This window comes from Typopeltis vanoorti, chromosome 8, assembly GCF_054136105.1.
Source record: "Typopeltis vanoorti isolate ZY-2024b chromosome 8, IOZ_Tvanoo_1.0, whole genome shotgun sequence".
Taxonomy (NCBI): Eukaryota; Metazoa; Arthropoda; class Arachnida; order Uropygi; family Thelyphonidae; genus Typopeltis; species Typopeltis vanoorti.
This window is the reverse complement of record NC_143556.1, coordinates 97,579,793-97,601,697: the sequence shown is the minus strand read 5'-3', so window position 1 is coordinate 97,601,697 and position 21,905 is coordinate 97,579,793. Positions and strand designations below refer to the sequence as shown.

Sequence of the window (21,905 nt, the reverse complement as noted above, 5' to 3'; positions counted from 1 at the left end):
TGTCTAGTAATTTTGGGAAATGTGATAAATCATATTTGTTGTCGTCATCATCTGAGCAATTCAGTATAGGCTTTTTATGTCCTGTTCCTGCTCTGCGGATGAAGTTGATCTTTCCACTTGAATCTTGGACATCTGTGGTCTCTTTTTCCTGTAAGTTTATATTCATATGCTAATTTGTGAATCCTATTGTTATTCATCCTTTCTATGTGGTGTAGCCAATTTTGCTGATATTCTTCTATTTCTTGTATGATGTTTTTTGTATCTAATCGTTCTCTTATTTCTGTGTTTTTCTTTTTATCTAACCTAGTGAGTCCCAGGAGAGGTCTTAGAAACTTCATCTGTGCTGCTTCCAGTCTTTGTTTGTTTCTTTGTTTTAGAATCCAAGTTTCACTTCCAAATTTGAGAGATGGTTTAGAGGTCATTATGTAATCTTAGTTGAGTTTCTTTAGTCATTTGTTTTCCCAAATTTCTTTTAATTATGCCATTCATGTTGTAAATTTGTAGTCTTGCTTTCAATTGTGAATCAGTATTGTATTGCAAGATTATATTTCCCAAGTATTTGAATTCTGTAACTTGTTTTATTATTTTATTGTTAAGCATAATTTTGACTTTTTAAATGGTGTTTCCACACATTGCCATAGCTCTTATTTTTGTTTCAGAGATTTTCATTTTGATTTTTGTTATTTCATTTAGATGGTTAGTTGCAATTTGGAGTTTATCTTCTGAATTTGAAATTAGTACTTGATCATCTGCATAAAATATTGTATTTAGCTGTATATTATTTGTTTTTTTTATTATTATTATTATTGTTCCGGGAAACTCCAAGGAGTCGACAGACTCATCGAGGGAGGCCCTAACATCATGTCAAGAACAACTATTCAACATTCACACAGTATCTATCATACCTTGCCTTGAACTCATTCACGGTCGTAGCACCCACAACAGACTCTGGAAGCTTATTCCACTCATTTACCACTCTCCAAGTAAAGAACCTAGCTCTAACACCCTTGTCAACCACGCTCTTGCCCAGCTTCCATGCGTGGCCCCTACTCCTCCCACCATCAGTCATATTTTCAAAAATATCTTCTGGATCAATCTTATAAAAACCCTTCAGTAATTTGAATGTCTCAATCATATCACTCCTCCTTCGTCTATCGTCCAATTTCTGCAACCCACAAATCCTCAACCTATTCTCATAAGGTTCATTCCACAGACCTGCTATCATCTTGGTCACTCGTCTCTGGACCCTCTCCACTTCCTCCCCATCACGAAGAAACCCTGGTGCCCATAGCTGGGCACAGAAGTCCAGATGGGGTCTTTTCAAGGCTCGATACAGAGGAACAACAACTTGTTTGTCTCTGCATGTTAAAGTATTTTTCAGAAGCCAAGTGATTTGGTGAGCTGTTTTAGTTACTTTTGCAATGTGCCCCCTAAACTTCAACTCTCTATCCACCAACACTCCCTAATCCCTGGCCTCATCAATCTCCTGGAGTATGGTTCCACCAATGCGATATACTGCTGCTATTCTTTTCACCCCAAAGTGCATAACCTTACACTTTGCCACATTAAATTGGCATCCATTTTTCTTAGCCCAGTCCTCCAAACTATCCAAATCATCCTGTAACATTTTGACATCCTGTGCACTCACAATTGCTCTACCCAACTTTGCATCATCAGCAAACAAGTGAACACTTCCTCTCAGATCCTTTCCAATATCATTGATGAACAAATTGAAAAGCAGTGGTCCAAGAACAGAGCCCTGTGGCACTCCACTAGTCACAAGACGTCTTTTAGACTCCACTCCTGAATAAACCACTCTTTGATATCTCTCCTTCAACCACCCTCCTATCCATCTCACCAACCCTATATCTATACCCATCTGCTCCAGTTTACTGATTAGGGTTCCATGTGGTATCCTATCAAAGGCCTTGGCAAGGTCCAGTAGTATCACTGTAAACCCATTACCCCTATCCAGTTTAGCCGTCACTGTGTTATAAAACGTGAGCAAGTTACTGAGGCAAGTTAACTCCATCTTTGACAGTTGTTTTCCATTCTTTTAGGATTCTATTTATATAAATGTTGAATAGGATTGGGGATATGCTACAAACTTGTCTTACTCCTTTCTTTATAGTATAGGTTCTGATAATGTTCCATCTGCAAATTTGATGCAAATATTTGTTTCTCTGTATAGAGTTTTTATTGCATTAATAATTGAGGAGGTATTTTATCATCTTGTAATATTTTCCAGAGTAGATTTCTGTTCAAGTTATCATATGCCTTTTCATAGTCAATACATAGAAGAAAAGTGGGCAGATTAAATTCTTTTCTTTTTTCTATGATCTGTTGCATTGTGAAAGAGGCATCTTTGCATCCTCTCCCTCTTCTAAAACCACACTGTTCTTCTTCTAAATAATTTTCTGTATATTTAATTAGTCTGTTCTTTAAAATGTTTGCATGTAGTTTAGATGCTGTTATTAAGAGAGTAATGCATTGTAATTTCCATTTGTCCTTTGGACCTTTTTTTGTGAATATTTATTACTGTTCCAGTTTCCCATTCTTTTGGGATCTTTTGATATTTCCAGATATTATTGAAGAGTTTAAGTAGGTTTTCTTTTAAGCTATTGTCTACATATTTAAAGAGCTCAATTCATATTCCATCCAGGTCTGGGCTTTTTCTATTTCTTGAATTTTTAAATTCTTTTTCTAATTCTTCTATTGCTATTTCTTCTGTACTTTCCTTTGTATTGATATCTCAATTTTGTGAGTTTTGTCATTGTTTTGTATTTCTTGTTTTTCATTCCACAATGTTTTATAGTGTTCTATCCAATCCGCTTTGGAAATTAGATTATTTCTTAATTGGTCATTTTCTGTTGTTTGTAGTTGCCTGAAAATTTTAAAACCTATTCTTTGTGATCCAGTGATATCCTGCTGTGATGATTTAACATATTTACTCCAATCTTCTCTGCATATACTTCTCGAAAGCTTTTTGAAAATCATATCTGTATCAATCTGAAAATCATAAATTTAGTTTAATCCTTTATCCAAGTATAAGCAAACAAAGTTTGCGCCTGAAGTATCTTCAGGACAACTCATGGTAAAGGTGGACCACTCTCTCATCACTTGTCTTAGTATCTCCCATAATGCAAAGCACATCTCCTTGCAGACATATATAATGCTATGCATTAAGGAAAGGGCCACTACCCAGACCGGTTTCGACATTTGAGGTCTCGTCAGTGGGAGCCAGACCCAGAGACAAGTGATGAGAGCTTAGTCCTCCTTGACCACGAGTTGCCAAAAGGTGTCTCACCTTATTATTAAATTACTCTGGATTTAGAGAAAGATGTTGGGAGTTTTTTTTTTTCACTTGGCTAGACTATAATAAATTAGTTTAATCCTTTATCCAAGTGTAAGCAAACAAAGTTTGCGCCGGAAGTATCTTCAGGACCGAGGCAACTTGTGGTAAAAGTGGACAAAGCGCTCATCATTTGTCTCTGGATCTGGCTCCCACTGATGAGACCTCAGTAAAGGTCAAAATCGGTCTGAGTAGTGGCCGTTCCCTTAATGCATAGCATTATAGATGTCCACAAAGAGATGTGCTTTGCATTATGGGAGGTACTAAGACAAGTGGTGAGAGCTTAGTCTACCTTTACCACAAGTTGCCTCAGTCCTGAAGATACTTCAGGCACAAACTTTGTTTGCTTACACTCGGATAAAGGATTAAACTAAATTTATTATAGTCTAACCAAGTGAAAAAAAAAAAAACTTCCAACAATCTGAAAGTCATATTTGTATTCGCCTTTATTTAATAATTTCTCCAGTGTCTCCACTCCAATGTTACTCTTATTACAACTTAAGACACTAATTAGTTACTTTTAGCCTGTGCTGTACTATACTCTACTGATGTGTGGGTAAACTGATGCTGACATCACTAAGTTGCAGAGGCATGTTTGTTAAGGGTGTCTACTGTCTAGATGTACAGTCACTTAACTTGTACAAACTGTGATACATTTTTATAGCTATGCAGATTTAAGTGAATTAATTTAGTGTAACGTTATTGAGAAATATTACTTTAGTGGTTATAGTGCATTAAACCCTCAAAATGTCACTGTTGAAATCACTGTATTATATGTAACAGTTGTGAGATTATCAAAACATCTAATACAAGGATGGTCTGAAAAGTTCTTGGCCTCGACCAGAAATGGCAACACTATTGGCAAGATTTTTTTTTTTTTCTAAGTTGGTTCATCTATCATAAGCATCCATATGAAATTGCAAGTCATTCTATCAAGTAGTTTGTTTTATACAACTATCTGAAGCAAAAGTGTTGTCTGTATCCCTTGAAATGGATAAAATTGAGTATTGTGCAGTTATAAAATATTTGTAAAAGAAGATTTAACACCAAAAGAAATTTTCGAAGTTCATAAGAGTTTAGGGGCACTCTTCTCCTTCATTTTCGACAATTAAGAATTGGGCTGCTGAGTTTAAACGTGGCTGTACCAGCGTTGAAGATGATCCATATGAAATGAGGATGTCCAAAAAGTGTAACAACACCAGAAATCATTGGTCAAGTGCACGATATGATATTGGATGACCAGAGAGTCAAACTGCATGAAATTGCTGAGACTATAGGCATTTCAAAAGAACGTGTAGGATATATTTTGCATGAAGAATTGCAAATGAAAAAGTTTGCGCATGATGGGTGCCATGCTTTCTCACAGCAGGTTAAAAATGCACTCCATGAAAATCTCTGAACATTGCTTGGAGCATTTTAACAAGAATAAAACTGATTTTGTCGATTTATTACTATGGATGAGACTTGGATTCTCCATTACACACCAGAATCCACAAGGGCAGTCAAAACAGTGGGCAGAAGCCGGTTGTTCAGCATCAAAGAAGACAAAGTCGGGTTCTATCAGCAGGAAAGGTCATGACATTTGTGTTTTGGGGTGCTGAAGGCATTTTGTTTATTAATTATCTTTAAAAGGGTAAAACAATAACCAGGGAATATTATTCTGATCTTTTAACCAGACTAGATGAAAAAATTTGTGAGAAAAGACCTGGTTTGCAGAAGGAAAAAAAATCATCTTTCATCAGGACAATGCACCTGTCCACAAAGGTGTTTTGGCAATGGGAAAATTAAGGGATCTGCACTTTGAATTGTTGGAACATCCACTCTATTCCCCAGATTTGGCTGCCTTCTATTTCTTCCCAAAACTAAAACTCTTCCTCACTGGTCAGCGTTTTTCTTGGAATCGAGAGGTGATTCAGCTGTAGAGGAGTATTTTGCAGATCTTACTTAGAACCACTACAGGAAAGAGGTAATGGCGCTGGAGCATTGCTGGAATAAATGTATTAGTCTTAAGGGAGATTATGTTAAAAAATAAAAATAATTTTGAAATTATAAATCCGTTTTTTCATTGTTAGGCCGAGAACTTTTCAGACCACCCTCGTATGTTTAATTAATTGTCAATAGGTGTTTGTTGTGTAAAACTTTTCTGTACCAGCATCCCTGATGATGCAAGTCTTATGACTTATGAAACTTGTTGGGTTTAAATTATTTTTTTTTTATTAAACTCTTTAGTTACATCATAATATGGTCTCAATACCAAAAACTACGCACAAAAAATCTGGTTATCAAATCTAATTTTCATTTTTCATGCTTGGAATTTATTAATTTTTGTAGGGCTGCCTAGATTTATTGAAGATCTTGTCATCTTCAATAAATCTAGTTCTAATTATTTTATTTATACAATAATTAGAACTAGAAATACAATAATTTGAACTGTTTATTTATGTGTTACATTATTTCAGTTTCAATATATTTCAATTGTGTTTTTATAAATTAATAACTTTCATATTTTGAAAGTTATTAATTTTGAATTAAAATGCATCTTTAAGTTAAACCATTGTACAAATTATTGATTTATTAATTATAATTGTATAACCAAATTGTAGTATTTTTTTATTACAAATTATTAAAGAATGGTTTTCTCTTCTACACTTGATTACTTTGGGTCTTTGAAACAGTCTTCTCCATACTGCTTTTCCCAAAGAATAATGTATCCAGCTCTACAAGAAACAGTAACAGGTTTGTGTTAACATGTTAACAGGTCTATTCTTTATTCACCTGATCACATGTCCACGCATACATTTATCGTTTTTTGACCTGTCGTGTGTGTTACCATTCATTTATCACACTGAAGTTTTTTTTTATAACATTCAAATCACTTGCAGTAATAATTGAACATTGTAAGCAAATAATTCATTTTCAGTCAGGCAAAGAAAAACCCTAAAGAGTTTTTTTTTAGATGTGTGGCAAGAAGGAAGACTGATCATGGTAAGATGATCATTCATCTTACCATACAGATAAGGGTGTAGCTTCAAATTATAGGCTGGTCTGTATATCTGGAGTTGTGGTGAAGGTATTGGAGAGATTGGTGAGAAGTAGGATACAGAAATGGGTTGATAACAGCAGTATTCTCTGTGGTTATCAGCATGGGCTTGTTAAGGGGAGATCATGTTTCACTAACTTATGTACTATAACAAGGTGACAAATACCTTGGATATGGGAGATGTATATACAGTGGTGTACTTAGATTTTGCAAAGGCTTTTGATAGACTGCCACATGACAAGCTCTTAATTAAATTGAAACTGATGAAATTGGATAACAGACTTCTGAGTTGTATCAGTGACTGGCTGTTGGATAGGTATCAGAAAGTTGTATCATACTTTGCATGGGGATGCGGTATCCTGAAAGAGAAAGGTCACCAATGGGTGTGCTGCAGGAATCAGTTTTGGGGCCATTGTTGTTCAATTTGTATGTTAATGATATTGGGATAGGTTTAATTAGTTATATGCAGCTGTTTGCAGGTGATGCAAAACTGAGGAGAGCAATGCATAGTCAAGCGGATGTTATGTCCTTACAAAAAGACTTGAATAGATTGCATGAATGAGTAGGTAAATGGAACTGTCAGTTCAGTGTTGCCAAGTGTAAGGTTTTGAGATTTGGTAAGCAATGATGGGATGCAAAGTGTACACTTGGTGGGGAAACTTTAACTGAAGTAGAGGAGATGAGAGATCTAGGAGTGATGGTGGACAGGGATCTGAAATTCTGGGGGTTGCATTGCACAAGTTGTGAAGACATCGCATTATTGTGCACAGATTTGGTCGCTGGGTTTTCATGGTGATGATGATATGTTGAAAAGGGCCCAGAGAAGATTCACAAAGGTGGTTAGTGGTCTTTGGAATGCGGAGTATGAGGACAGATTGAGAGAATCTAAGTTGCAGAGCCTCGTGAATAGGAGGAAAAGGGTGGGGGGGGGGATATGATTGAGACATATAAGCTAGTCAGCAGTTGTTATTGGGTCAGCATGGAAGAGATTTTTTATAGAATGGGAAATGGAGATAGAACAAGATGCCATTGCTGGGAACTATATAAAGAGGGTGGGAGCAGAGGAGTGAGGAGTAGGTTCTTTGTATGAAGAGTGGTTGGTGAGTGGAATGCATTGCCTGAGTGTGTTTTGGGTGTAGACACATTGAATCAGTTTAAAGCACAGTTGGGTGAGCATTGTGTGCAATAGTGTGTACCTCCCAAGATGAGTCTTTGACTCCATGGCAGTCAAATGTTATTAATAATAATAATAATATAGCCTTCAATAATCTATTTTGGAGGAAAAATGTTCTTTTTTTGGTATCATTTTAGGTTGCTTCAGATGGGATGTTATGGACTTGGTGTGACAAGGATATTAGCAGCTGCAATAGAAATATTGTCAACAGAAGATATGATACAGTGGCCTTTGTCTATAGCCCCGTATTTGATATGTGTCATTCCCCCAAAGGTATGACTGTTATTTATATTTATATACTGTTATTTTTGTTGATTTTTCTTTTTTAATTTAATTCTGTAGTGGTGGAGAGTTGTACAGTAGTTGTCCTCCCCAATGAGTCTTCAGACTCCTTGGAGGTGTCACAAATAATAATAATATAATTTTCTTTAGTGATGTCACTTCAACCATTTGAATATTACATTTGCTAATTCACTTGTGAAGATTTTTTTATAACATTGACATTAATAATGCCAGTATATATTACATTTTACCAAAAAGAAAGCTGGTATTTTAAATGCAAATAACTCTTAACAGTTATTCGTTTAGAGTAGGTAACTATCAGTCACATGTGCATAAACAACAACAACACTGTGCATACCTTATTGTCCCAGTTGTAATTAGGTTGTTATCAAAAGGGTGACAGATTTATAAAGAAAGTTCAGTGATTTTAGGATTTGAAGAATTTGTGTTGGTGATTCTTGTAAAATAAGAATTTAATCTATCATTTGAACCCACATGATGTTAAATTCATTAAGTGATGATATAATCATTTCAAAGAAACTAGTAATGTTAAGAAAACTTAACTCTAAAGAATGTGCCTAAGAACTTCTGAATAATGGATGGTTGGGTAGAAAGGACCAATTTCCTGCTTGCTTATCCCAACTGTACAAGCATAAAATGTGCACATCAAAAATAACTTTGGCTGTAGGAGCTGAAAGAGAGAGATTAGAGATGTAGCTGTGTAATTGCAGCTACATTAGGTTTGCCAGATGTCCTGTATATATGGAATTGTCCCATATTTTACGTCGAATTTTGCTATCCCGTATTGTATTTGTAGGCTGTCCTGTACTTTTAATAAAATTATAAATGTTAAAAGTTAAAAGAAAAAATTATAAATATTATGTTAAGCAATTATAATTTTCAATATTCTTTTCGAATAATCAAACTTAAATTGATTTGTAACCCATAAAGACTGACAATTCAAGGAAATGAATTGTGTTTACAGTTTGCTGCGATGGTCCCTTTCATTGGTCGCCTTTTATTTAGTCTTGTTCTTCTTCTTCCTTATACCCTCTTTTACCTTGCGGTGTCGAGGGTCCATTGATCATCGGACCTCACTCCGTTTACAGGATAAGGTGGTCAGCCTTATGCCCTGGTGTATCCTATGGCCTGTAGTGTTGAGTTCTCAAGGCCAGTTTGCCTGCTTTGCGGGATGAAAAACCCCAGAATAAACTGGGGAAAAAACCCTGCTGTCCACGCCCAAGACTGGCTAACTTGGCTATGGCTGAGGAAGATCCTTCAGCTCCTCACGGCACCGACGGGAATCGAACCTAGGACACTCCTTCCCCAGGCATATGGTTGCGAAGCGCATAGCCACTAGGCTAACCGCGCGGATCTTTTATCTTCGTTAATCTACCAAGAATCAATAATAGAAAAAATTTAAAAATATAAACATAAATGAATGGAACACGTTCAAAGAATGAAAATAGAAAGATTACCAAAACAAGCTTTAAAATACAAGCCATTAGGAAAAAGAAAACCAGCACGTCCTCTTAAAAGATTCAACAATGACTTCTAAGCCTGGAACAGGCCACATTAGGCCTAATCCTTGATATGCATTATGATTAATTTTCTTTATTAATTATGCAAAGGTAAATTAAATTTTATTTCTTTCCTTAAGCCCTTAACAATGCCGAAACGAAAGTGCGTTTTTAACGATGATTATTCGAAAGAATGCCATTTTATTGCAAAAGGAAAACATGATGAACGTTTAGTATTGCACATTGGGGACAATCGAATATTACAAATTCGATTGTCCCCAACACATTAACTCTCAGAAACACAAATTGAACATTTTGAGATCCAATTCCAAAAGTGTTGATATTGATACTTATTTTGTAAAACCAAATAACAGCAATGAAAGAACAGTTATTGGTGCCAAAATAACTATGTCACTTCATGGCATAAAGCATCATCATTCTTTTGGTCAACCCATGTCCTGTATTTAGTTTTCAAAAATCTGGCAACCCTAAGCTACATCAAACTTTTTAGGAAAAGTTTGGAGTGTGAACACATATACATGGGAAGAACTGAGTTATCGGTTGGATTTATGCCAAGCTATATTAAATCACATTGAAAAATGTTCACTCCAAACTGTGAAGTGCAATCTGTGTTACTGCTGTGTTGTTATTTTTCAATAAATAGTTGCATTGAAAACATTGGCATTCCTTCTGGAAATCCTGCATATCAACCAGTATTTAACAAAGCAATGTTTCCTGAAGAAATGCTGTTTTGTTGAAATGTTTTTTTATAACACCAACCCACAAAAAGTTGTAAACCTATAGCATATTAGTAGTGTGTATTGATTAGAGATCTTTTTATTTTTAATAATTTTATACTTTTTTTTGGTATTTTTTTAATTTTATTTTATATTTTTCATAATCTAAAACCCTAATTTAGAGAACATGGAACTTTTTCAAGCTACTTCAGGCCTAAAATAAATGGGATGGTAGTTTCACACCGGTAGTGAAATTCATCTCCCAGCTAAATTTAAAGTTATATTAATATTTCATGAATTGCTTCTGTATAAACCATATAGTAATTATTGTATCTGTGTATCATTCCAACTGCTTTAAGAGAATGCTGTGTTTGATTATAACAAGAGAAGTACCAGTATTCACTATCTACAAGGGAATTATTGTTTTATTTTCATATTGAATACAGTGGGAAGTTATACAGTGATATTGCTATATCATAATAAAATATTATATTTATTAACAAAACTGTGAATCATGTGAATTTTAGAAATTTATTTATTTAATATAACTTTATAGGTGTACAGTTTTGGCAGCAGAATGTATATTCCATATAGAATATCAAGTTGATTTTGATAAAGTTATGGAGACTACTACCATGTTAAGAATAATTACTTTTAACTTCCCACCATTTGAACCTTCATATTATTGTCATTATCTGTAGTACACACACAGAGACCAGCTACATTACAATGCAAACGGTATGCCAAGTCAATCAGTGAACTCCCTTTTATTCCCTTATAGGGAGTAGGCAAGGCCATTTTAACCCTATCTAACTTGGAGATAGTGTGGGCAGCTCAGTCTAAACTGGTAGCCAATTAGAAATAGCTGGCCCAAGACTCACTAATTTTAAGTGACAATTGATGAAGAGACTAGCAAACAAGTGCTGCTATCTTGTGGTCATTAACAGGATATGTTATTGTCTGAAACAGTGTGGGTTCTATGGTTGATTTTTGTGAGTTTACAGGATGAAAAACATGAGTTTCTTTGGGGGGTGGGGACTGCTTGCCCATGCCAGAGATCAACTAACTCTGGAATTGATCAAAGAAAGGCTTAGAGAAAGTTCTAGTTGGCAACTAGACTTGAACTTAAATCTGTCTTTGGGCAACCTAGTGCAGAGAATGCAAATGTCACTTCCACTGAGTTACAGCCCTTTAGTATGCCAGACAGAGCGACACTAATTTAATCTACCATCTACTGGCCTGACCTCCAGTCAAGAGAAAAAAAAAACTTTACGTTAAAGCTATATCCTGCTTTTACGTGACGAGAGACCAATTTATGTTATTTTTTAATACCTATAATGCAGCAATAGTGGTAGCCTAATTAATAATTTAACATAAATGTTTGTAATACACATCATCGTAATGCTCATTATGGATATAGACTATATTCGTCTATTCTAGTCTCACCATCTAATATCCTCTCTTGAGGTGTACGAGGCCATCTCTTTCCAGTTGATTTATATTTTATTAATTGTTTAGGACATCAGGTGTTGGAAATTTGGTTTACATGTTCTATCCAATTTTGTTTGTAATTGTTTAGTTTTTCTTCTATTGATTTTATTTTTAGTTCTCTTAAAATATCTTCATTCCTTTTTTTTTTTCTCTGATACTGTGCATTTTGCAGTTCAAATTGAATCAAATTGATGGCCAGCATGCTCCCAAGGTTTCAACTCCATAGAACATGTTTGGGATGCAATAGGGAGATGCATTGCTGCTCGAAATTCCCCTCCCGAAAACAAGCAAGTCCTTATCCTTACTCTGAAGGATGAGTGGGCTATTTTGCCTTAAGAACTTGTGAATCACTTGGTGCTAAGCATGGTATGATGTTGTGAGAGCTGCATTGCAGTTTAGGGTGGACATATTCCATACTTAAATGTCTCTCTGCATAGTTTTTCTGTCAACTCTGTGCATTAATTCCTTAACTTCCTTAGGAAATTTGTACCTTTTGCCAAAAATGTATTGCAATTTAATTTGTACAAAATTTATAACATATTTTTTGTGTAATATAATTTATTAGTGTGCCGGCTATAAATTTATGTCCACATTTTGCTGTAGTTAATTTTTTAATGAAAATTTTTTCATATACAGGTAAAAATGTTGTTCGTCCTCAGATTTTAGACATCATCGTATTAAGGCTAAAAACATGGAGTGCCATAGTGCTATTTATAATTTATGATAGCAAGAACAATGGTTATGTGGGTAGAATATGTGCTATCCATATTCTTGGAATTTTTAGACCATCATTACTGTTGAGATTAGGGCAATTAATTAGAATTTCACAGGCCTCTTTAAATTTTTGCTCATACCAAGTTTTGGTGTGATATAATGAACAAGTGTCTTTCCAGTCTAGTCTATGTATAGTATCCAGGGCATGATCAGAAAGTCCAGATTTACTGCGGTTATTAAATTTAATGTGTTGCTTGTGTTACGTTTTCTAAATAAGAATTGTGCATCCAGTTACACTTGTATAAGGTACAGGTTACAGGTGCATTGAATCCCGTGTATTCCAGGATGGACCAGGAAAGGAAGAGGGATCCTTGGAGGAGTTGAATAAATTCTTTGTCCATGCAGTTAGCCTAGTGGCTTTGCACTTCACAACCATATGCATGTGGAAGGAGTGTCCTAGGTTCGATTCCTGAGGAGCTTAAGGATCTTCCTCAGCCATAGCCAAGTTAGCCAGTCTTGGGCAAGGACAGCAGGGTTTTTTTTCCCGCAGTTTATCTGAGGTTTTTCATTTTGCAAATAGGCAAACTGGCCGTGGACACACACAGATTACAGTCAGGAATACTGACCCAGCCATAGGCCTGATTCATCAGCTATGCCGGTTCCGGAGCCTGGATAAAATTTGGGAGCACTTAGATGGTGCTGTACATTCCCGTAAAAGAGAACTTACGCTGTATCATCACATGGTAATTAATTATTAATAAGTTCTTTAATTTTGCAAGAGGTTTAAAGGTGGCATTAAGATTATATTTGTGTAGTATACTGTTTATTTTATCTGATATCCCTTTAATGTATGAAATGGCTACAATTTTATCATTATCAAGCTTAATTTTGTTGTTAGTCACATTCTTGTGAAAAATTTTGTTGATAGTAGTTTTGCTGTAGCCATTTTTTTTAGGAAAGTATTGTTGATATAATTTTTGATTCATGCTTTAGCACTTCATCATTGGAGCAGATCTTTAAGTCCCCCGCCTTTTTTTTTTTTGCATGTATTAATGAAACCTAGTGTTTGTGTTTGGTGGTGGTAAGAGTTTGTGCATATATTGGCAAATGTGTTTAGGCTTAAGGTAAATAGTGAAGGAAAGACTGCTAGAAGGAGGACATGTAATGTTCTTCAGCCAATAGCTGAAGGTATCAACAACCACAATTATCACTTACCTAAGAAACTAGCATCAACATTCAAGGAGTTGGAAGGTCATTTTTCCTCTTGGTATAAAACACATGCAACACTTTGTAAACAAAAAAACATGACAGTTGATAAATTTGTTCTTTGGCTATGTAAAATATATAGCTTTGATGTAGTTTTTTTTTTATATTATTATTTTTATTATACTTCAGTAAAGATCAGACCACTAGAATAGCAGTGTGATTAATTAACATCACTTTGGTACACTGTTTGAATTGTAATGTAGTTTGTCTGATACATATATGTGTACTCCAGATGATGACCTTAATATGAATATAGAAATGTCAGAAAATTAAAGTAATTATTCTCACCACAGTAGTAGTCTCCATAATTTTATCAAAATGAATACTACTGTGGTGAGAATAATTACTTTAATTTTATAACATTAAAAGAAAGTATTCTCATAAGCAAAAAAAGTTGTATATCCGATATTATTTTTAAAATTTTTATTTATGATGTGTGCCAATATCAGAATGGGAAACTGGACAATGAAACTCATTTGTGCCAATGGTCCCACAGAAGGTTCTACTAAGGTACAAGTAGAGGAATTTTTTGAGGCTTTAGAGAAAGCAACTGATACAATGAAAAAGGAAAAGTCGGTCCTTGTTGGGGATCTAAATAACAAACTAGGTGTTCACTTATGCTTGGATTCGCCGATAGTTCTTCGGCATGAAACTCTTAGATCATAGTTTTCGATCTCAGAGTTTCGCCTACTGGCTGTAAAATAATAAGGGATTTTTATCCCCTTAATTTAATCAACTTCGCCAGAAAAAAAAAAAAATAGCCATTTGGCTTTTTATAGAGTAGGAAATGTTTTGGGAAAATTTGGAGAAAAGAGCAAAGCTAATAATAATGACATAGCTGTTGGATTTCTGCTCAGGACATGGACTGGTTATTACTAACACAGTGTTCCAACATAAAAATGTGCACAAATTCACATGGGGAGAAGGAATAAGAAAAGTCTCATTGACTTTGTTATTGTTGATATTGATGTTTTTCCCCCTGGTGCAGACACTGGAGTGTACAGAGGATTTGAAATTGGAAGTGATCACCATTTAAGTCTTGCGGACGATAAAATTGAATTTTATGAAATTCAATTTTATATTGAAATTGAAAAAAACACAAACATTATTCAAGAAAAAATGAAAGAGTTTGAGAACAGGAACCAAACCTTGGAGATTCGGTGGCAAGCTCTGAAGAAAACATTGATTGATTCAGCCAGAGAGGCATGTGGTGAGGTTGTCTGTAAGGATAGAAAAATCAGAACTCCATGTTGGACACAGGAAGTTAAAGAGGCAGTGAAGGAAAAGAAGAAGGCCTATCGAAAGTTCCTGCAAATAAGTCAGCTTGTACTCTTAGAGGATATGGTTTAACATGTGTTATGTAGAGGTGTGTGATCTTTTATAGTAAATTGTATCTGAGAGATACTTCGAACTGTGATGTCAGTATAGTATTGGTTTAGTTTTATTTACCATTGAAAATGGCTGGAAAGATATATCAACAGGATAATCCATCATATGTTGAAGAGATTCAGCGAATGATGAGAATGATAGTCGAATGCGAAAGTGATATTTGATAGTAAATTGTATCTGAAAGATACTGCGAACTCTGATGTCAGTATAGTATTGGTTTAGTCAGTTTTTTTATTTGTTTCTTTTTTTTCAATAATTTCTATATTGTAGCTGAAAATAAACCATCATGTATTATATTTGTAGTGTTTTTTTTTCAAGTTCTATTGCATTTCTGCACATACTAGTAATGAATGTATCTCTCGGATACACGCAACCTAAGCTGCAATTTTTTTGACTGTGACCTCCGCAGGGTTAACTCAGGACGTATATATACATACAGCAAATCCTGGATATGAGTCAGACCACCTGTTGAAAAAACATGGATATCAAGTGCATTTGATTGTCATATCCATTAGAAGGTGTGATAATCCTGCACGCTAATGAGAACACTTAACCAGATCACCTCGTGTACATAGCTATGTTCAGTTACCTATTGCCAGAGACGCAGTTGCTTGCCGTTTGCTCGGTAACTGGAATCTAAATTATATTACCTACAAGTTACATTTATTTTTGCTACTTGTTTTATCATATAATTATAGTTTTTAATGTCAGTGCAAATAAGAGATCCTTTCATATTTCTTCACTTAGGATTGTATCATTCTGGAAAACAATGCCACTATCATTTTTTTATTTATTTTTTGCTAATTATCTTAGTTGGCAATATATTTTATTCTACCAGAACTTGATTCAAGATAATTATTTTTATCAAGCAATTATTTTATAAATTTATAAAAATCCGAATCTTAAAATAAATACAGCCTCCATCTGTTACAAATTGTTTTCTTTATTAACAATTAATATTCCATCTACAGAGCATGTAGTAAGAAAGAATATGAATAACTTTATATGTAAATTTTAAAAAAAATTTTTCACATATATCCATGAGGAATTTTCGTGTGATTAATTTATCCCACGATTAAATTTCCAGCGATGAATAATCTCTACGATGAATTTTCTCCACAATGAATTGTTGGTGATCAATTTTCCTCTAATGAACTGTTTGGACACAACAGAATATAGAGACAAATATAAAAAAGCTAAACAATGTGTAAAACTAGCTAAACAAAAGTTCATTAGAAGACTTTGGTAAGAACATAGAAAATAAATATCAGGAAGGTGGCAAGATATTCTGGAGGTTGTTGAAAAAGCTCAGAAATGGAAGAAAGAGTGCTGTAAAAGAAATTAAAGATGATAAAGGTGACATGAAAATTAGAGAAAAAGATATCCTTGATGTACGGAGTAATTACTTCAAAAAATTGCTAAATGAAACAATCAGTGACAGCACAGTGGTAACAAACACTGACCAGGCATGCAGTCAGGAATACATATCATACTTGAAGTAGAAAAAAAAAAGCCACCAAAAGCCTGAAATGTGGAAAGTCAGGCAGCTGGAATAGATGATATTCAAACAGAAATGCTCAAGTATGCAGATATTACAATGTCTGTTCTGTATAGTTCAGAACACCTGGACAGAGGGACAAATTCCAGATGATTGGAGTAGAGCTCTCATAGTACCCATATATAAAAAAAAAAAAGGGAAATAAAACTGAATCTGAGAATTACAGACGTATTTTTCTACTGTGTTCTTGGTAAGAATTATGCAAGTATACTTAAAAAATGGTTGAGAAGGATTGTGAAGGGAATCTTGGTGAAGAACAAGCTGGATTCAGGTCAAATAGAGGCTGTCAGGATCAGATTTTCACTTTACAACAAATATTGAGAAATCATGCGAATATAACAAAGATCTGTATTTAAATTTTGTAGATCTGGAAAAGCATATGAAAGGTGCCAAGAGAAAAGCTATTCAAATCACTACAGTTGTATGGTATCGATGGAACATTATATCAAGCAATACTTAAGTCTTTATTTGAATTGTAAGTCAGCAGTTAGAATTAAAGGAAGTACAGGAAGATGGTTTAATGTTAAATCTGATGCAAGACAAGGATGTATATTATCCCCTCTGTTATTCATTATGTATATGGATCACACTATGAAGGAAAGTGTATTACCCTCCCTCCCAACTAGCCATGATGTCTATAGACATCCAGCTAAATGTGGATATGATTCTGTAACACCTATTGAATAACATGGATAAAAAGTGCAATTTGGTCTCACTATTTCATCCACCTCGGCTAGTAGGGAGGTTAAACCCGATATCCATATTGGAGATATTTATGCAGATGATGTTATACTTCTAAATATATCCACTAGAAGTCTGCAAGATTCCCTGACTAAATTGAATAACTATTGTAATAGATATAGTATGAAGGTCAGCAATAACAATACAAAGACAATGAAAATAGGCAGAAGCATTGTGAATGGAGAACCTATAGAACAAGTAAAACATTTCAGCTACCTAGGCACAATTTTAGTGAAGATGGTACATTAAATATGGAATTAGGCAACAGAATCAACAAAGCTGGCATGGTAGATCAACTGAATAAATATATATGGAATAAGAGAGAAATTAGTCAAAACTCTTAATTAGCTATATACAAGAAAGTGTTCAAACCAATTTTAATTTATGGATCTGAGAGCTTGGTTAGAAATAAAACACTTGACCACAAATATGAGGGTCCTAAGAAAGATTAGTCACAATGGACACATGGCATCAATGGCAATATCATATTAAAAATGAGGATATTAGGAAAGAACTTGACATACAGTTAGCATCCAAGAATGTGTTAGCAGAGCTAATCTCCAGTGGTATGTATGGTCACTTAAACAGAATGGGAAAGGAAAGAATTGCAAAACAAGTGTTCTCTGCCAGGTTGGCAGGAAAAAGATATTGGTGGATTGATACAGTAAAAAGCGTCTTTGTTGATAGAAATATAAAATCTGAAAATGTTGGCGTCTACATTAACAGGTTGATTTGAAGGAAAAATTCTAGATAGGAAGGTAGTAATGATGTAAGTCTTTCATGCAGTATTGTCATATCCTGTTCACCAGGAATTTGATGATAATGATGAGATTTTTATTTGAATAAGAAAATTGTAAATTGCATAACAAGTTTTAGAAATGCACATTTTGTTTATTAATATAGTTTTTATTGTGCCACTACAAGAGTATGCATTTTGATATACTTTGCCAGGCAGAGGCTGTGGACGGGTGGAATTGGTAGTGGGAGTATTTATTAATTGAATTTTTTTTTGTGCGCATGCATGGAAGGTTAATATTAGTAATAAATGTCGAGGCAGATTTTTTCTGAAGTTGGCACACACACACACACACACACAATGTGTGCTATATGTTCACTATTATTTACCAAGACTGTTGCATTTGTTTGCTATAAGAAATGTAATGATTTGTTTCTGTGTTCATCATGGTCAAAAATGACACTCTACAGTATCATACTCATGCTCTTGTGTTTCAAACACATGAACATGATCTCTAACTGTTCATGTCCAGTGGTTTGTAGTTTTCAGGTTAGGTACAATTGGCCCTCATTATAGCATACACATTGTAACAAATTTATTCTAACAAACTGCTAGAAAGTCTCATGACCAAACCCCATGAGCATGATACTGTTCTAAACAAAATCAGCTTAAACTATATCCAGAAATCACTCCTGCAGTTCCTATGAATTTGCTCTAGTAGTAGTCAGCAGCATCTCTACATCAGTTCAGCATTATTTATGTCAAGCTTTTGGCCAAAAGCAGCAAAAACAGCATGGCACTTCTTTCATCTGCAATTTTTTGTGTTCTTCTTCTCTCTTTCTCTCATCATTTTGTAACAGTTTATGTTTAAGCTAGTAATATTGTATCTCTTTTTCCTTTTATGTGTTTTTTTTTAATTGTTGTTTCACAGCTGGATTTTTACAGAAAAGTAACACAATTTGGCCCAGAGTAACACATAATAGTCAACATGGATGATTTATTTAATAATAATAGAAAAGTGTACTATTTAATAGTGAATTTGGCTAATGTTTTCCCAACTGCATCTGGAGAACACGATTACTGAAAAGGAAATGATAGTATGGTTATGGTAAGAAAATAAATAAAGTGAAGCAATGCTGTTTATTGTAGAAATTAATGTACTAAACAGTTAGTAATAATAATTTCTTTCCCAGATTGCTTAACACCACCCCATATTCACTTAAAATCATAATTTACTCTGATGTAATATTTTGGTTCTGCACGTATTTTTAAGCATGGTACTAATAACGTGGTCTGCAAAATACAACTTGCTCACTTTTATGTTCTGACAACTAAACAGTTGTAGATCCATAGAAAGTTTTTTCACTTGGTTAAAAATTAAATTAAACTTGCAAAGAAATTATATTCTTGCTTGATTGATTCTTTAATGAAGTGTAAGCCAAACAAACTTTTGCATGTGAAGTATCTTCACATCTAGGAGCTTCATGTATATAGAGGCTGATTATTTCACCTTTGTATCCCATAATGCAAAGCACACTTCCTTTTAGACATTCATAATGCTATGTATTTTGGTAGTGCCACTACCCAGACCAGTTTAAGCATTTATTGAGGTCTCATCAGTGGGAGCCAGACCCAGAAGAGATAATTTGAATCAATACAGAAGTCTTATTTGAATCTTTGAATCTTATATACATTGCATACACAAGCAATCAAAAAGGGGGTATCACATATTATTAAAATAATCTAGATCAGAGATAGTTGCAGAAATATTTTTCATTTGTTGACAAATTAAATTTGCCAAGAAATTACATTCTTGTTTAATTCTTTATCCAAGTGTAAGCAAATAGTTTATACATAAAATATTTTCATGACTAGACTTTCTGTTCCAGAATAAGAAATATTGAAGTTCATGCTACTAAACAGAATCTTGGAAAAAATTTGAAGAAGGGCATTTTAATTCTCTCTCTTACTGTCTTAAGGTTTAGGTTATCCATTCTGAGTCTTCTTTTATCTTAATTAGTGAGTAATTTTATTACATTATTACTGTATATATTTAGAATGAATAGTATTATGACTGGATTAGCTTCTTAATTACTGCTGCAATGAAAAAAATTTCTACAATTATCTATGATCTCTAGGATTTTAATAATGAGGTGAATCACCTTTTTACTACTTGTATATGGGAAATATATGGCTTCTGCATTTTCATCATTGGTATCTTTTCTGGTTTGCACTCCCCCCCCCCTTCCTTATGAGACATCAGTAAACATCGAAACTGGTCTGGGTAGTGGCCTGCTTAGAATGCATACCATTATGCATGTCTGAAAGGAAGATTACTTTGCATTATGGGATACTGAGGTTGAAGTAATCAACTTCTATAAACAAGTAATCTAGTTGAGAAGATACTCACACACAAACTTTGTTTGCTTGCACTTGGATAAATGAATATAATTTCTTCAAAAGTTTATTAGTTGTTATTCGAGCTTTCTGTTCCATATTTATTCCATAGATACTTGATGGATTCTGGAATTTTCTTCTCTCATATCTTCTGAAAGTTCTGATGATCGTTCTAAGATTCTTTTTGATCTCATATAGTGAGCAATTCTATTACATTATTACTGTGTAGATTTAGAATGAGTTGTATTATGACTAAATTAGCTTAATTATTGTTGCAGAGATGATAAACACCTAACTAAAAAAATAAAAGAAAAATGTTGCATTCCTGCACTTTAACAATTTTTTTAATAAAAATGGGAAGAAGGATATACGGTTTTCTGTTAAAAAATTTAGGCATGTTTAAAAGAACAGACATTGTAATTTTATGTAAATGTTATGTTAATGTATTTGTTAATGTTATATTAATGTATAGTTCATCAGGAGAAATTTGTTTAATTCAAGGAAAAAAAAGGGGGGGGGAAGCACTTTTAATGAACTAACTGAAATACATTCATTTAAGTAGAAAGGGCAAAATTTGAAACATTGAAATAAATTTCATTATAAAAAAACATTTCTCTACTAATATTGGAGTCTTTTGATAGATAACAGATTAATTTGGAGGAAGCTTGTCGATAGGAATAGGAACTTAGTAACGATGTAACTTTTTTGTGTAGTACTGTCATGATATCCATATGCTTTCTGAGGGTATACATGTCAAGAATTTGATGATGAAAAGCATTTCTTTAAAAAATACTACTTCAATTTTTTATTGTATTTTTTTTTTTTTTTTGTAGACCATGTTTTAGTATGGAACCTCCATAGCTCAGTCAGTATAGACGAAGCTCTTTGGTCAGAAAGCCTGGATTCAATTCCCATCCATGATGTGAGTAACCTTTATCTGGTCTCTTTCGACTAAAGTTGAGTTAGCCAGTCTCATATGGAAGTAGGAGTTTTTTCACCCAGAAACTCAGGTTTTTCTTCCCCCAGAACAGGCAAACTGGCCCTGTGAACACATGCATCTACAGACATAGGCCACACAGGGAGGCATAGGGCCAAGCACCTTATCGGTTGTTGGTGCTCGAGACGGTTGTGAAGTCCACAGCTAAAGAGCCTTAATGGCTCGTGAAAAGTTTAAGACAAGACAAGTTTTAGTATACATTTGTAAAATCTCAATCTTCTTTTTCTTCTTATTATTATTATTAAATTCTTATTTTACTTATTATTAAGAGTTACAAAGATTATAATCTGGGTTGTGGGATTTAGATTATGAGGACAGATTGCAGACTCTGATTAACAGGAGAAAGAGAGGTTGATATGATAGAGGTCTATAAACTTTGAATGGGTGTTATAGGATATCATCTGAAATTTTTTGTTATATGGAAGGTGGCGAGAGAACACGGGGGCATCCATGGAAGTTACAGTTTGTTCACAGTCAAGAAAGGGGTAAGAGCTAGGTTTTTTCTCCAGAG

At 34.2% G+C, this 21,905-nt stretch overlaps 1 protein-coding gene across 3 annotated transcripts in view; it reads left to right on the top strand.

Moving 5' to 3' along the window:
- The window catches only part of ProRS-m (prolyl-tRNA synthetase 2-like protein, mitochondrial), a 223,775-nt gene that overhangs the window by 165,180 nt on the left and 36,690 nt on the right, over nt 1–21,905 (top strand). For all 3 annotated transcript variants that reach the window (XM_090396837.1, XM_090396836.1, XM_090396838.1), the window contains one exon: nt 7,704–7,839. In XM_090396837.1, the coding sequence (XP_090252963.1) occupies nt 7,704–7,839 (136 nt within the window). The remainder of the gene's footprint in view (nt 1–7,703; nt 7,840–21,905) is intronic.